The 17,664-nt window shown below is 45.5% G+C and overlaps 1 protein-coding gene across 3 annotated transcripts in view; it reads left to right on the top strand.

Moving 5' to 3' along the window:
- Window positions 1-17,664, top strand: part of LOC122938531 (macrophage mannose receptor 1-like) — a 335,729-nt gene that overhangs the window by 113,951 nt on the left and 204,114 nt on the right. For all 3 annotated transcript variants that reach the window (XM_044294084.1, XM_044294083.1, XM_044294085.1), the window contains exons 10-12: window positions 5,513-5,628; window positions 12,243-12,391; window positions 13,020-13,213. In XM_044294084.1, coding sequence (XP_044150019.1) covers window positions 5,513-5,628; window positions 12,243-12,391; window positions 13,020-13,213 — 459 coding nt within the window. The remainder of the gene's footprint in view (window positions 1-5,512; window positions 5,629-12,242; window positions 12,392-13,019; window positions 13,214-17,664) is intronic.

The following is a 17,664-nucleotide window of genomic DNA, read 5'->3' as shown; positions in this document are numbered from 1 at the left end:
AGATCCTAAATTTGAGAAATATGAGGAGAGCATCAAATAAGGGACGTGGCCCAGATTGTGGTGCTGCTGGTGAAACTCCTGTTGCAAGGAGAGGACGTGGTCGATCTGTGCTACTAGTGAAACACCTTCCTCAGGTGCGAGTAGGCGACAGAACCTGCAGCGGTATTTGGTCGGGCCTAATGCTGCTTTACGAATAGTGAGGCTAGAACAAGTACAGGCGATAGTAGATTGGGTTGCTGACAGTGCCTCCAGTTCCTTCACATTGTCTCCCACCCAGTCTCCTGCTGAAAGATCAGAGTTGGCACCTGCAGCCGATGTCTATCAGTCTTTCACCTCACCCTCTTGCAAATCAGCCAAGCAGTCTGAGCCCCAAGTCATGCAGCAGTCTCTTCTGCTTTTTGATGACTCTGTTAGCAGGGTTTCCCATGGCCATCCGCCTAGCCCTGCCCCAGAAGTGAAAGAGATTGAGTGCACCAATGCCCAACCACTTATGTTTCAAGATGAATAAATGGGAGGACCATCGCAGCATGTCTCGGATGATGACGAAACACAGGTGCCAACTGCTGTGGCTTTCGAAAGTGTGCAAACCGACAAGGAGGGCAGGGGTGAAGACTGGGTGGAAGATGATGTGGAGGACGATGAGGTCCTTGACCCCACATGGAATCAAGGTCATGCAAGTGACCTGTGTAGTTCAGAGAAAGAGGCGGTGGTCGCACAGAGCCACCAGCACAGCAGAAGGGGGAGCTGGGTTCAAAAGGGGAGCTGCCGTCCCCTAGACAGTACGCCTGCTACTGCCCACCGCAGCAAGGGACCGAGCACACCAAAGCCAGCTCCAAGGAGATCCCTGGCGTGGCAGTTCTTCAGACAATGTGCTGACGATAAGACACGAGTGGTTTGCACGCTGTGCAATCAGAGCCTGAAGCGAGGCATAAACGTTCTCAAACTGAGAACAACCTGCATGACCAGGCATCTAAGTGCAAAGCACGAGCTGCAGTGGAGTAGACACCTCAAAAACCAAGAAAGGTCTCTGGCTCCTCCTGCTTTCTCTTCTGCTCCAGTCTCGGCCTCTTCATCCATCCACCTCTGGAGTGACTGTGCCACCTGCCACCCCTGCAAACAGAGGTTCTGCCAGGAACACCAACATCTGGGTCACCAAGCATCTCCACAATGTCCCACGGAAGCATCTCCCAAACACTGGAGCGGAAGAGGAAGTACCCCCCTACCCACCTGCGATTCCTGGTAATATACAACTGCTATACCTAGTAGACCGGTAAATAAAATTCACTAAGGCCTCTTTCACACTTGCGTTGTCCGGATCCGGCGTGTACTCCACTTGCCGGAATTACACGGCGAATCCGGAAAAACGCGAGTGAACTGAAAGCATTTGAAGACTGATCCGTCTTCAAAATGCGTTCAGTGTTACTATGGCATCCAGGACGCTATTAAAGTCCTGGTTGCCATAGTAGTAGTGGGGAGCGGGGGAGCGGTATACTGACAGTTCGTGCGACTCCCCGGGCGCTCCAGAATGACGTCAGAGCGCCCCATGCGCATGGATGACGTGCCATGCGATCACGTCATCCATGCGCGTGGGGCGCCCTGACGTCATTCTGGAGCGCCCGGGGAGCCGCACGGACTGTAAGTATACCGCTCCCCCGCTCCCCACTACACTTTACCATGGCTGCCAGGACTTTAGCATCCCGGCAGCCATGGTAACCATTCAGAAAAAGCTAAACGTCGGATCCGGCAATGCGCCGAAACGACGTTTAGCTTAAGGCCGGATCCGGATCAATGCCTTTCAATGGGCATTCATTCCGGATCCGGCCTTGCGGCAAGTGTTCAGGATTTTTGGCCGGAGCAAAAAGCGCAGCATGTATTTTCTCTGGCCAAAAAACGTTCCGGTCCGGAACTGAAGACATCCTGATGCATCCTGAACGGATTTCTCTCCATTCAGAATGCATGCGGATAATCCTGATCAGGATTCTTCCGGCATAGAGCCCCGACGACGGAACTCTATGCCGGAAGAAAAGAATGCAAGTGTGAAAGAGCCCTAATTTGTCTGTTACATTTTTGGGTGAAATTCACCAATTTTTGGGTGTGATATACCACTGCTATACCTAGTAGACGGGTAAAAAAAAAAACACTAATTTGTCTGTTAAATTTTTGGGTGAAATTAGCCAATTTTTAGCTGTGATATACCCCTTCTCTACCTAGTTGACAGCTTAATAAATTTCACAAATTTTTCTTTTACATTTTCGGGTGACATTCAACAATTTTTGGCTGTGATAGACCCCTGCTCTACCTAGTAGACAGGTTAATAAATTTCACAAACTTTTCTGTTACATTCTTGGGTTGACATTTTACAATTTTTGCCGTGAATAAACCCCTGCTCTGCATAGGTGACAGGGACCGAAATTTTTAAAATTAGTCTTCAATTGGCCCTTTCCTTCGATCCTTCTGCTTTTAATAACTTATCCCACATTTCCGCTTCATCCCATTGCAGCCATTGACCTCCCTTGGATGAGGTCTCCCTTTTTCACGTTCCCTCTCTGGCGTGGAACCCTGATTCGCCGATAACTGTGATCAACATGGTAGGCTCAGAAAAGAACTTCAAACGTTCATAGGGAAGATATCCAAATGGATGGTGGACGTCACAGGAACGTGCGATCAGGCAGAAGTTATTTAGAGTCAACAAAGCGGCAGCAGGGCCTCTCCTGGCTAACGTTTCCAAATCCAAAATACCCCAGTGACATTCCCTATCATTTTTTATTAATCATTCAAATAACAGGGCATCTTAAGAGTCCTGTATTGTTATTTATCGTCACTACCTCCCAGAGTCGGGAGTGGGCAATTGCCGCACGCCCCCTCCTTTCCTTCAATTCTTCAGTTTTAATAGCTTCTCCCACATTTCCGCTCGATCACAACTAAATTTCATCCACTGATCTCCCTTGGATGTGGTCTCTCTTTCTCACGCTCCCTCCCCGGGGTGGAATCCTGATTCGCCGCTAACCGTGATCAACATGGTAGAAAATAACATTGAAAGTTGATAGAGCAGATATCCAATTGGATCGTGAACATCACGGGGATGTGCGAGATGGTGGGGGCAGTATGTTTGTACACGCCTACACGAACTGACTGATGGTTCTGCCCCCTGCAACTTCTGGGTCTCCAAATTGGGCACATGGCCTCAGCTTGCCCTTTACGCCTGGGAGGTGCTGGCCTGCCCTGCAGCCAGTATATTGTCTGAACGTGTGTTTAGCACGACTGGAGGGCGTTATCACAGGTTATATTTCCCAATGTTTTGGGATGTACCCTAATTTAAAAAATAAAAATAAATTTAAAACCAAAAAGCAGTGTAGGCTACCTCCTCCACCGCCGCTTCCACCTACACCGCCTCCTCAACCTCCTACTCCATATGGACCTCGTCCTCCTAGATCAAGATCATTATTTTTTATTTTTTACATATTTTATGTTATTTAAAGTTATTTCCCTATCCACATTTGTTTGCAGAGCACTTTCCATGCTCTTAACCACATTTTGATGCCATTTGCAGCCCTCTAGCCCTTTCCATGACATTTTTACAGCCATTTTAGTGCTGAAAAGTTCGGGTACCCATTGACTTCAATGGGGTTCAGGGTCAAGTTCGGGTCCCGAACTCAAACTTTTTTGTGAAGTTCGGCCGAACCCGTCGAACCCGAACATCCAGGTGTCTGCTCAACTCTACTGGCCAACTGTTGTGAAGGGTGTTTTCTTCACCAGGGAAAGAATTCTTCGGTCATCGACCACAGTTGTTTTCCTTGATCTTCCGGGTCTTTTGGTGTTGCTGAGCTCATCGGTGCGTTCCTTCTTTTTAAGAATGTTCCAAACAGTTGTTTTCGCCATGCCTAATGTTTTTTCTATCTCTCTGATGGGTTTGTTGTGTTTTTTCAACCTAATGATGGCTTGCTTCACTGATAGACAATTCAATAATCCGCAGCACTCGCCGGTGAATAATGAAAATAGTGGTGATTTATTCACACAAGCAGCCAGTATACAGCGACGTTTCGACCTCAGTTGGTCTTTATCAAGCAGTGACTGCTTGATAAAGACCAACTGAGGTCGAAACGTCGCTGTATACTGGCTGCTTGAGTGAATAAATCACCACTATTTTCATTATTCACCGGCGAGTGCTGCGGATTATTGAATTGTCTGGATGAATTGGGACCCCCAGCCAGGATCCCTATCTGCGCGCACCATTTGGCTTGTAAGCCATTTCCTGGTCAGTACCCAAATGAGTGGGATGAGTAGTGCTGCCAACCCCTGAATTTGCTTCACTGATAGTGATCTTGAGAGTTGACAGCAACAGATTCCAAATGCATTTCACTTGAAATGAACTCTGGATCTTTTATCTGCTCATTGTAATTGGGATAATGAGGGAATAACACACACCTGGCCATGGAACAGCTGAAAAGCCAACTGTCCTATTACTTTTGGTCCCTTAACAATTGGGAGGCAGATATGCAAACTGTTGTAATTCCTACACCGTTCACCTGATTTGGATGTAAATACCCTCAAATTAAAGCTGACAGTCTGCAATTAAAGCACATCTTGTTTGCTTCATTTCAAATCCATTGTGGTGGTGTATAGAGCCAAAAATGTTAGAATTGTCGATGTCCCAATATTTATGGCCCTGGCTGTATAATCTTTATAATTCATTATCGTTTTCCAATTTGTCCATAAATTTTTTTGACTGTCCTTGATTTTAGAATAAGATGTTTAGAAACAAAGTCTGGTTGGCAACCCTGGTCACGGTGTACTTCCTCAAGCCTTCGCTCCCTAGGGGACCGGTGCACTGGAAATGTAGTATAGTATTAAAGAATCGGGCCAGAATTAATTGTATAAAAGTCTCTTTCACTTGGTGCAATATAGAATTTTAAATACATTCAATAGCTGCAGATTTCAAGCGTAGTTTTCTGTGGCACCAGTAAGGATGAATGAGGCAGGTTGGATGTCTGTAGATTAGCACTAGTATAGTACTGACTTAGTAGTGTTCTGTGTGATGGGTGTCTTAGTCCTAGTCCCTCACTTTATAGCAGTGTCTCTAATGCTGGTTGTAGCTGTTCATTCTGCTGTCTTCTCAAGGATTTACTTGGGGATGTATATTTTTAGCTGTTATCATTGGAGAATCCTTCTTAGGAGCAGGAGCTCAGTTGTGTGCTTTCTCTCCTCTCACTGCTAACACAGGAACTCCTTCTCCTGGGAGGAAGCAGAACCAGTCCACTCCATCCAAGAGAGTTGGAGCAGAGTGCTTAGCCCTGTTTCTTGTCAACTACTGTATTGCCATCCATTCCTTACTGGTAGTTACGGCCATAACATACAATAATACAAAACAATACGATATAACTATATATAATTGTAGTACCCCCCAAGGTCTTTTTTTTATCAGGGGTCAGAAAATCCCCTTTATGTCTATAGTTTATAGATTAAAAAACTAAATTGTACCTAATCTGACTTACTATTGTTTCATGTGTAACAGGGCTGGAATAGACACGGCTACTACTGCTATCTAATAGGTGAATCGCCTGGTTCATTTGCAGAAGCTAACAACTCGTGTAATCATAATGGAGCCTTCCTGATGACTGTGGATGACAGGTGATTATGATCTCTACTTATACAAAAAATTCCTTCGGTCATGACTACCTGGTTATAAGGGGGTTTTCATGGCATTGATTTTGCCCCAAGGACCTGGTATCTGGTAAAAATTTGGGGTGGGGCTAGTAAAACTGCTTTTCTGCCAATGCTTTTTGTGTATTTTAACTTTACTTATTCTTAATGTGCTAATTCTGTGCCACTTGGTCATTGTGATTATGGTGATACTCCTCTGTCATACTACTCGTTGCTATTCACCATGGTATTTAAGAGGATAAACTGAGATATATGCAACAAGCTCAGGAGACGGGAGACGAGGATGGGAGTGGTAGTTGTGGCTCTCAGAATGGTAGTAGTGCTCACAGGTCAGTGGCAACTCTCCCTCTGGTTATCTCTGGGGCCGTGCAGTGGTAGGAGGGATCACCCTTTTTTCCCCTCGGGCATATCCTGGTATTGGAGCTCCTGCCTAGTGTTAGGTGGGCTGTCCGCAGGGGCAGACTGAGAACTTAAAGTGGCCCTGGAAAAAAATACTAAAATACTAAATACTAAAAGTGGCCCTGTTTTGTAGTCTGGTCCAAATTGATGGAAGGCAGAGCCAGCAATATCATATTGTGGCACAATATACCACCCCACCAGAGGCAAATATTACAGTCCATCACAAATACTGCCACCTGCAGCACAAAATACATCCAAACAACAAAATTAGCCCTGGGTTGGAGCCCTCGGGATGAAAATTCACTTATTATACAAAAGGTCATCCAGACCAAAAAATCCCTAATTTAATGTATATAAAACTAATTCTTTAATTGTACCTTTAAAATTAAACCTACAGACGACAGATCATGAACAATTAAAACTATCATTGGAGAGAGATGCAGTTCAAGATCCTTCATAAGGCAACCTATGCTTTTGATCTATCTTATAGGGATGCTCCGGCACATTATATCAGAGCATGTCCAAAATGTCAGCTACCTAAGGCTAATCTTCTCCATGGCCTCTGGGAGTGTCCGTCCTTATCCCAACTATGGAATGAAGTAGTAAATCAGATCAAAGAGATTTGGAATGTTGGATTGGATCTCTCTCCTCAACAATGTATCTTTCATTATATCCCCATGGATCCGGATGGGAATTCCTCGCAGGTGATTGGAATCAAGGGGATACATGTAATGTTATTGTCCGTAAAGAAAAGTATTTTGAGGCATTGGCTGTACCCTTCGGTGCCCATGTTGGAGGAAGTGTTGGGTATAGCAAAACAGATAATGTACATGGAAAGGTTAGACACAGAACAATGTAACGTTAGAGCCACAAAGAATTTCTTCAACAAATGGAGAAGCTTCATCGTTAAGATACTCCCCCAAGACGAGATAAAGGAGCTGGTAGCCCCGTTCCTGGGCACTCAGTGGTATCTCTTAGAAAAAACAAAGGGTACGCTTGGAAGGCTAGACAGTGAGTGGCAAGAAGGAGGAGATCGGTAGTGGGTTATGGAATTCAGGTTTAGGCAACAGGGGACTCACACGATGTGCCATAAGGAGCTAATTTTGTTAGTTGGGGATATAGTTTTATTTTGATTTTGGTGGGAGGGGCGTGTTCAGCGCATAAAAATAATAAAAATGGAGAAAATGATTGTCTATTATTGCTAATGTCTTTTCTATCGAACAATTTGTGAAAATGGAAATGTAATGATGAGACATGTCAACTCATGTACAATATTGTCATTTTCTGCCAATAAAATTTGTTTAAAAAAAAAATAAAAACTATCAGGGACTAGCAATATGTCACTTGTAGTCTTGGATTTGCTGGGAGGACTGGGTGGGTGCTTTATATATCTGTGTGTTTATGGATATTATTACCACATTGTGTTATATGGAACAGACTCGCGTCCATCTGTCACCATCCACAGTAGCCACTAGGGACGGTTAGGACTTATCACAAATTGGCGATCAGGCAGCCACACTGTTTGTTATAAGTCTGCGCAACTTGGCAGTTTTCTGCTCAATTCACTAGGTGCACACACAATGTGGCTGTCTGTATTACCACATATCAATTGTTCCCTGCCAGCGTTCATGCACTGTGGCTATTTGTATTACCACATTCAAATTTGAGAGTTATGATCCCATATCTTGAGGGGTGTAGTTTCTTAGATGGGGTCACTTTTTAGAAGTTTCTACTCTAGGGGTGCACCAGGGGGCTTCAGTATTGGGCTCTGGCTGGGGCCGTAACCCTTAGCCAGAGCCCAATATCCTTGTGGTCCCAACGTATGCTGGGCCGCACTGCCTTTCTCTGCCTAAATTGTTCGTCATACCGGAGTTAGCCCGTACCCCCGTAAAACCGGTACGCCTCCCCTATCGCGTCCATGTAACAAAACGGCGCCGAACAACATTCCGGCGCCTTTTTCCCAATGACACTGGCCAAAATAGCAAACGCCTGCAACCAGTTTGCAAACCAATCCACCTAAAAGCTGTCCCAGACCCCTTCCTACTTCACCCTGACGTCCCACTCCCCCGACAGCTAAGAATAGAAAGGGGACCCCATACAATCTCACCAGGTTGCACGGGCACTGTGTAACCCGTAGCCGCTGATCCTGTATCCAGCCGCTCCTGGTCACCAATGGCACGTTCCCCGGATGTACAGTCGTGGCCAAAAGTTTTGAGAATGTGAAAACTAATATTTGTGTCAAAGTTTGCTGCTAAACTGCTTTTAGATCTTTGTTTCAGTTGTTTCTGTGATGTAGTGAAGTATAATTACACGCACTTCATACGTTTCAAAGACTTTTATCGACAATTACATGACATTTATGCAAAGAGTCAATATTTGCAGTGTTGGTCCTTCTTTTTTAGGACCTCTGCAATTCGACTGGGCATGCTCTCAATCAACTTCTGGGCTTATTCCTGACTGATAGCAACCCATTCTTTCATAATCACTTCTTGGAGTTTGTCAGAATTAATGGGTTTTTGTTTGTCCACCCGCCTCTTGAGGATTGACCACAAGTTCTCAATGGGATTAAGATCTGGGGATTTTCCAGGCCATGGACCCAAAATGTCAACGTTTTGCTCCCCGAGCCACTTAGTTATCACTTTTGATCACGGTGCTCCATCGTGCTGGAAAATGCATTGTTCTTCACCAAACTGTTGTTGGATTGTTGGAAGAAGTTGCTGTTGGAGGGTGTTTTGGTACCATTCTTTATTCATGGCTGTGTTTTGGGGCAAAATTGTGAGTGAGCCCACTCCCTTGGATGAGAAGCAACCCCACACATGAATGGTCTCAGGATGCTTTACTGTTGGCATGACACAGGACTGATGGTAGCGCTCACCTTTTCTTCTCCGGACAAGCCTTTTTCCTGATGTCTCAAACAATCGGAAAGAGGCTTCATCGGAGAATATGACTTTGCCCCAGTCCTCAGCAGTCCATTCACCATATTTTCTGCAGAAGATCAATCTGTCCCTGATGTGTTTTTTTGGAGAGAAGTGGCTTCTTTGCTGCCCTTCTTGACACCAGGCCATCTTCCAAAAGTCTTCGCCTCACTGTGCGTGCAGATGCGCTCACACCTGCCTGCTGCCATTCCTGAGCAAGCTCTGCACTGGTAGCACTCCGATCCCGCAGCTTAATCCTCTTTAGGAGACTATCCTGGCGCTTGCTGGACTTTCTTGGATGCCCTGAAGCCTTCTTAACAAGAATTAAACCTCTTTCCTTGAAGTTTTTGATGATCCTATAAATTGTTGATTGAGGTGCAATCTTAGTAGCCACAATATCCTTGCCTGTGAAGCCATTTTTATGCAACTCAATGATGGCTGCACGCATTTCTTTGCAGGTCACCATGGTTAACAATGGAGGAACAATGATTTCAAGCATCACCCTCCTTTTAACAGGTCAAGTCTGCCATTTTAACCCAATCAGCCTGACATAATGATCTCCAGCCTTGTGCTCATCAACATTCTCACCTGAGTTAACAAGACGATTACTGAAATGATCTCAGCAGGTCCTTTAATGACAGCAATGAAATGCAGTGGAAAGGTTTTTTGGGGATTAAGTTAATTTTCATGGCAAAGAAGGACTATGCAATTCTTTTGATCACTCTTCATAACATTCTGGAGTATATGCAAATTGCTATTATAAAAACTTAAGCAGCAACTTTTCCAATTTCCAATATTTATGTAATTCTCAAAACTTTTGGCCATGACTGTACTTGCCACGCTAAACCTGCAGTCCGACCTCCCGGCTTCTTCTAGATTAGCGTCGCTCCTGTTCCTCGCTAAGATGGCTCCTGCCACATGGGGGGCATGGCCTTCATCTACATCCCGGGCAGCATGGGGCCTGTGCACGTCCCTGGAAGCCTCCTGCACAGCCCGTCCTCCAGCCACGTCTCTCTCTCGCTAGGCACCTTGACACCTGGGAGGGACTGCAGACCCTGGTCCTGATCCTGCCGCCATGCTGCAGAGAGCGGGGGAGGGATGGTTAACTTACCGCTCTGCTCTCGGGGCCCGCCGCTACATAGGATTCCTCCCACGGCGGGAGCGCCTAACTGGAGCCTGCTGCACTGCTACCCACCGTGGAGGGTCCCTGGAGGGGCTCAAGCGCGCCGGCGGTCGGACCCGCCGTGGCTGTCTAACCCCTGCATCTGGGAACTCCACCGCTACTGGGGGTCCCTAAAGCAGGCCTTCTAACTACTCCCGGTGCACTTGCCTCAGCTTCCCTCCTGATCTGGGCCAGCATTGTTTCTACGGACATTGTGAGTGCAGTTTGCTAAGTTTGCTATCTACCTATAAAATGGCACCTATCTCTTCCACACTACCACTTTTTAATACCTTCCACCACACCCACCCCACCACTTTCAATGGGAGTTTCAGCATGGATTCTACCCCAAGATAGGACCATCAGGCCACAACACTCACACATTGCCCCTGCGGTCCTGGTCACTGCATATGTGACACACCCGTGCCATAGGGGTGTTATGTGAGTGTAACAGTGATGATGTGCAGAGTGAAGGTAGTAGTACTCACAGTTCAGTTGTCCCCTGGGCCGGCGTGCAGTGGATGGGAAGACAGCACCAAATCCTCAGAGCCACTCTCTATTGCAGGGAACACCAGCCAGCTGGTGGTTCAGGTGCCCTTGATGGTAATGAGTGGTTTTAGGTGCTTGGGTGGCTGGGCCCCTGTGTTGTTCGTGACGTCAGCACTGTTAGGTGCAATTAGGAGATGGAGTAGATTGATGAGAGAGGCAATAGTTGAACCAAACAGGAACGTTAGTTGTAAATTGTAGTCTTTCAAAAAGTATCATCCATTAGCAGCACTTTGTCATAAATACAGATGGTAAAGCTGTAAATCCCAATAACAGGCTTAGTGAGGTGGTGTATGTAGGTTCCAGCTCAACTGTGTAGAAGTGATGATATTACTTGTACTTGGTTCCTGCTCTTGCTCTGGTTACTCAGCCTTTCACTAATTGTTTGGATCCTCTGTAAATAAATATTCTGCAGTTCCGCAGGGCGGTCTCCCTTATGGTGGGCAAACTCTCTGCTCCATTCTTTGGAAGGGTCACTAAAAGGGGTATTACAGTAAAGAATCAATAAGTCCTAGTTTTGGAATACAAAGGTTGAAGCTGCTTCACTCCTTGGGCAAGGCCCAGGAGAACAGAGCCAAGTCTTGCTCCTCACTCCTAAACTTTGGGCACAATTTGGCCATTTTCACTTAGGGGTGTACTCACTTTTGTTGCCAGTGGTTTAGACATTAATGGCTGTGTTGAGTTATTTTGAGGGCACACCAAATTTACACTGTTATACAGGCTGTATACTGACTACCTTACATCGGATCAAAGTGTCAGATCTTCAGTGTTGTCACATGAAAATATATAATAAAATATCTACAAAAATGTGAGGGGGGACTCACCTGTGAGATACTGTACATCCCATTGAGAATCTGTGGCAAGACTTGAAAATTGTTGTTCACAGACGCTCTCCATCCAATCTGACTAGCACAAGCTATTTTCCAAAGAAGAATGGGCAAAAATTTCAGCCTCTAGTTGGGCAAAGCTGGTAGCGACATACCCCAAAAGACTTGCAGCCGTAATTGCAGTGAAAGGTGGTCCTAGAAAGTATTGACTCGGGGGGAGCTGGGTTGAATATACATGCATGCCACACTTTCCAAATTTTTATACTGTATATAAAAAGTTTTGAAAACCCTGTATCATTTTTCTTTTCGCTTCACACACACTATACTTGCTACTTTGTGTTGGTCTATTAAGTGAGTGTAACGTGAAAAATGGTGGAAAATTTCAAGGGGTAAAAATACCGTACTTTTTCAAGGCCCTATTCTGTATTTCAAAGTGAAAAGCAATTAGCAAGGGGGATTGGAAGGTAAATAGCTGATAACATGAGAACTAGACATTTTTCTCTAATAAGATATATTACAAAGTTTATTGTGGTATTATTGATTTATGAACAGTTGTGTGAAAAGTTATTGACCATTTAAGTAGGAAATACAATCCCACATAAAATCCACAAATTGTTAAATATGGCCCTTGGGATTAATAAAATAACTTTGTGACCTTGCTCTTCACTTTTTTCACTCATTCATTCACTACAAACAGCGCAGCTAATGTGACATAATGTTGGCTTCTCACTACAGGTTTGAACAGGCCTATTTAACAAGCCTGATTGGACTTACAGCTGAGAAATATTTCTGGACAGGACTTTCTGACACGGAGGATAGGAACACTTTTACGTGGGCAAACAGGCAAAAAGTCTTATACACGCACTGGAATGCAGACATGCCAAGTAAGTCCATTCTCCACGCTATGATGTTCTCACAGAGGACAGTGTTCACGCTCTATGCCGCTACTATTAGCTGTTCTGCCAACCAAAATGTTCTTAAAGAAGTTGCTCATCTTCATTCCACCCTCCCCTGCTGCCTTGATTGACAGGGCCAGGCAGAGGCAGAGCAGCAAGGGAGGGGCTGGCAACATAAATGAGTGGAGTTTGGGTGCAACAACTGCAATAATGACGTCCTTATTGCACCAAAGGCCTAATTTGCATAATAAGACAAAGTATTGTAACTCGGGAATGGAACCAATTCAATGGTAAGAAACAGTTACACTTTGTCTGCTTCTTCCCATTGAAGTGAATGGGATGCCACTGCGCTATCCAATTCCCGATTCCCCTTTCCGATCTGATATTGATGACCTATCCTGAAGATAGGTCATCTGCGGATAGGTCATCAATATAAGACACTAGCCAAGCCCTTTAAGGAGAGTCAGTACTCCCTAAGCCCTCTTATCACAGAGATGAGTCCCCTAGATGCCCCTCTACCACCCGCTCTATCACCTTGGTGATCCTTCATTTCTTTGGCTATATAAAGATAACAGACTGCTCTTTCTTTGCTTTAACTTTTAATTACATTTTATAGACAGAAGACAGGGCTGTGTTGCTATGAGAACTGGAAAAAAAGCTGGATTGTGGGATGTTATAAATTGTGAGGAGAAAGTTAAGTATGTGTGCAAGAAGTGGGCACAAGGAGTGACGACACTACCTCCACCAACCACCACAGCAGAACCAAGGTGTCCAAGTAACTGGACTTCATCAAACCATTCATGTTTCCAGGTAAGGAAATGTATCCATGTAAGAATTTAAGGGAACCTGTACATTTAGTCAAGCAGGCAACTTGTTATAGAGCAGGAGCTGAGCAGATTGATATATAGTTTTGTGGGAAAAGATTCAGTAAAACATTTACGGTGGAAGTCCGGTCTTTAAAAATGGTGCCTGCTCGCGAATGAAGCAAGGGTCATGACTGCCGGGATTCTACTGTTAAAACAGCAGAGGTTCGGGGATAATGTCTGCGATTGGTTAAATGTCTGCAATCTGCATTATTACCATTCAGATATCATGGACAAATGTGACCACAGCATCTGAGAGCACTAAAACAGGAAGATGCACACTTCCTGAACCGGGCCACCTTCCCCTGGCTGTGATCAGGAAGGCCTTCCATACTAGTTATAGGTGTGAGCCTGTACAAGGCTTCCATGCTGATTACTAGTATATTCAGGGTGCAAGGATTTTTGCCAACACAAGCAAAGCTACATTTTGGCTCCCCCCACCCCCGCAGCTCACCTGGCCCTGGTCCTGTCTGTATCAGCTGGCTTCTCCTCTGTGTGGTCCTGGTATCTTCGCTCTGCTTCAGACAATAGCTGGTTTGAGGACCGTATTTTTTACCCTATAAGACGCACTGGCCCATAAGACACACCTAGGTTTTAGAGGAGGATAATAAGAAAAAAATATTTTCCATTACACCTCAGGTCAGACCAGCAATCAGACCCCCAATGTTAATCAGACTTCAGATCAGAACCCCATGTCAGCCATCAGCCCCGCCATGTCAGCCATCTCCTTCATGTCAAATCACCTATGTCACATCAGCCCTCACATTTCTCCCCCCTCCATCCATGTTGTCACATTTCTCCCCCCTCCATCCATGTTGTCACATTTCTCCCCCCTACATAATGTCCATTTCACCCCCCCCCCCCATGCCACATACATTTCTCCCTGCGGGCCGCACAGACAGACTACTCAGAGACATTTGTCCAAATGTCTTGTTGTCCCCCTCTATTCATGTCACATTGTAATGTCACCCGCCTTACTCTGACCCCACCCCCATTAATGTTCTTCTGTTTCTGCACAGCCTGCGCTCAATGAGATCACCTTGACCAACCTACCTACCTTTCTGTGCATCTACTGCAGACGGCAGTCCGGACTGTCTGGTCTGGGCCTGGCTGTGTGAGTCTGTCTGATGTCTCACAGACTCACACACAGTTACTCACCACCAACAGCTCCACCTCCAGTCTCCAGACCTCCGCTCCCCAGTCTACACCAGTTGCTGCTGCCACAGCGCCACTCGGCAGTCACACCCCCCTGACCCCGTGACTGTCTGTGTTGCTGATGGCGTGCTGCTGCTGAGCCTGCGTGCTGCGCTGTGAGGAGGTGAGGGCCGGGGCCGCACGGCACACCTGCAGGCTGGGGCAGGCCGGCCCGGCCCAGCGGGGCAAGTCCGCAAGTTATGTATTTAAAAAATAAATAAAAATGAAAAAATGTGCCGCCCCCCTTCTTTGTGCCCTCAGGCAGCCGCTTGGTCTGCTTTATTATAGAGCCGGCCCTGAGTATATTCCAATGCTGGCCTGCAGGTGGCGGCACTGCATTGGAATATACGGAATCCTGTATTCTGTAATAGATAGTAATAGATGCAATAATGATTGCATGTTATAATCAACCAGGGTGCCTTAAAAAAAGTTTGAAAAAAAAAATAAAAAATTATATATATATATATATATATATATATATATATATATATATATATATATATATATAGATCCAGAAAAAGGACGGCACTCCGGTCTTGAAAAAGTAAAATTATTCTTTAATCAACCTTGCGGTACAACGTTTCGGCTCCAATACTGAGCCTTTCTCAAGCACTTGAGGAAGGCTCAGTATTTGAGCCGAAACGTTGTACCGCAAGGTTGATTAAAGAATAATTTTACTTTTTCAAGACCGGAGTGCCGTCCTTTTTCTGGATCCATTGATTGGGGTAAGAGGTCGATTCCCCTGGAACGCGCACCCACTTTTTCTATTTGTAGTCAGTGCCGCCATTTTTCGTATATATATTATATATATATATATATATATATATATATATATGTGTTCAAATCGCCCTCTTTTGACTAGAAAAAATAATAATAAACAAAAAAAAATTAACATCATGGGCATTACCAAGTCCACAAACACCCATACTATTAAAATATAAAAATATTATTCCCATATGGCAAATGATGTAATGGAGGGGAAAAAAAATCTTATTGGTTGTTTTTTTTTCGCACTTCGCCCCCGCCCCCCCCCCCCTCATAAAAAATACAAATAAATAAATATCTCTAAGGTATCAATGAAAACAACAAACATGCCTAAAATATTGTGGTATCAATAAAAACTACAGATTGGTCTGCAAAAAATTAGCTCGCGCACTGCTCTGTAGAAATACCTATAAAAAAGTTATTAGGGTTAGAATATGACTATGAAAAGAAAAAACTTTTTTCCCAAAGTTATTTTTTTCAGTATTAAAACACAAGGCGTAAAGCCTCATCAAAAGAAGTACCGTATTTTTCGCCCTATAAGACGCACCGGCCCATAAGACGCACCTAGGTTTTTGGGGAGGAAAATAAGAAAAAAAATATTTTTAACCAAAATGTGTGCTGTATGTTTGGTGGGTTTGGAACTAATGGTGGTCTGTGGATGGCACTATTACTGGGGATCTGTGGATGATGGACACTGTTATGGGGGGATCTGTGGATGACGGACACTGTTATGGGGGAGATCTGTGGATGACAGACACTGTTATGGGGGGGATCTGTGGATGACGGACACTGTTATGGGGGGGATCTGTGGATCACGGACACTGTTATTGGGGGGATCTGTGCATGACTGACACTGTTATGGGGGGGATCTGTGGATGACTGACACTGTTATGGGGGGAATCTGTGGATGACGGACACTGTTATGGGGGGGATCTGTGATGGACACTGTTATGGGGGGATCTGTGGCTTGCACTGTTACAGGGGGATCTGTGGCGGGCACTGTTACAGGGGGGATCTGTGGATGGCACTCTTACATGGGGGATCTGTGCGTGGCACTGTTATATATGTGCCATCCACAGACCCCCCCCACCCCATAACAGTGCCATCCACAGACCCCCCCAGCCCATAACTGTGCCAGCCACAGATGTCCCCCATAAAAATGTCATCCACAGATCCCCCGCCGCTCCAGTATACAAATAAAAGATGTCTTATTCAATTAATAGCTATTAAACATGCCCCCCAACTCCTAATAGTACCGTACATCCTAACCGCTCCAGTACAATGGAGGCAGGCGGGCCGGGTGGGCGGCGCGTCACTCACTGACGTCACTTGCCTGCGCCGCCTGCTTCATTCATAAAGTAGGCACGTGACATCAGGAAGTTACGCTGCCGCCCGCCCGGCCTGCATTGTACTGAAGCAGTTAGGATTTAAGGTACTGTTAGGAATGAAGAGGCATATTTAATAACTATTAATTGAATAAGACATTTTATATTAGTATACCGGAGCGGCGGGGCGGGGCTATAGTACAGTGACTGCACCGCCCCGCCGCTATTGCCGGCCACCAGCTCCTCCTCCCAGTCCCTCTCCGAGTCCCCGCTCGCTCGTACATCGCAGCTTGCGATGTAAAACTGACAGCATTCGCCGTATAAGACGCAGGGACATTTTCCCCCCCATTATGGGGGGAGAAGAAGTGTGTCTTATATGGCAAAAAATACGGTATATGAGACAGCAGCCTCTTCCTTTTGGAATCGCATCATTGACGGAATCCCCTTCCGGAAATGATAAATGGTGTATTAATCTAAATTTTCCCGGCTCTTTTTTGGGGACCACACCAAGATGGGACACCTGTAAATTGTTAAATGGGGACTCCTCGAAAGGCCCAGCCATACGACCCAGAGCAACCTCCTTGCCTACTTTCGCCTGTGCCTCCCCAGGGGGCTCCAAAACGGACTTTTGATGCCCAACCAACCTCGGGTCTCAATGCCAGACCGCGTCTGAACTCCTCGTCATAATGCCACCACGCTGTACCACCATGTAACTTGTGGGCCGAATAAATTGAATCAACATAAGTGAACAATTCCCACGCTTTGTCTGGGTGACGCTAACTATATATCCCAGCCAATATAGAAAAAGCCTGTAACCAGTCGCCAAACGTCTTGGCGACTTTGGGCTTCCTATCATCAGATGTCTCTACACGTTTTTCCTTAACGACAATCAATTGATCGACTGCCAACAATGACCAAATATCCACGTACTCACAGTTAACTATTTTTTCCTTAACCTCCTGAGTGACCTGACCACCGAATGGGGCCACTCCACAAAAATAAGCATCACAAAACAAAAGGCCGGATGCATCCACACCACTCGCAGGCGGTGGAGAGGCCAACCCTGGCATCGCCACTGAACTTTTCAACTTGGCAACCAATGTTTTTAATGCGT

This window comes from Bufo gargarizans, chromosome 5 (assembly GCF_014858855.1).
Source record: "Bufo gargarizans isolate SCDJY-AF-19 chromosome 5, ASM1485885v1, whole genome shotgun sequence".
NCBI classification, from domain to species: domain Eukaryota; kingdom Metazoa; phylum Chordata; class Amphibia; order Anura; family Bufonidae; genus Bufo; species Bufo gargarizans.
The sequence above is the reverse complement of the archived record's forward strand: the minus strand, read 5'-3'. Positions and strand labels throughout refer to the sequence as shown.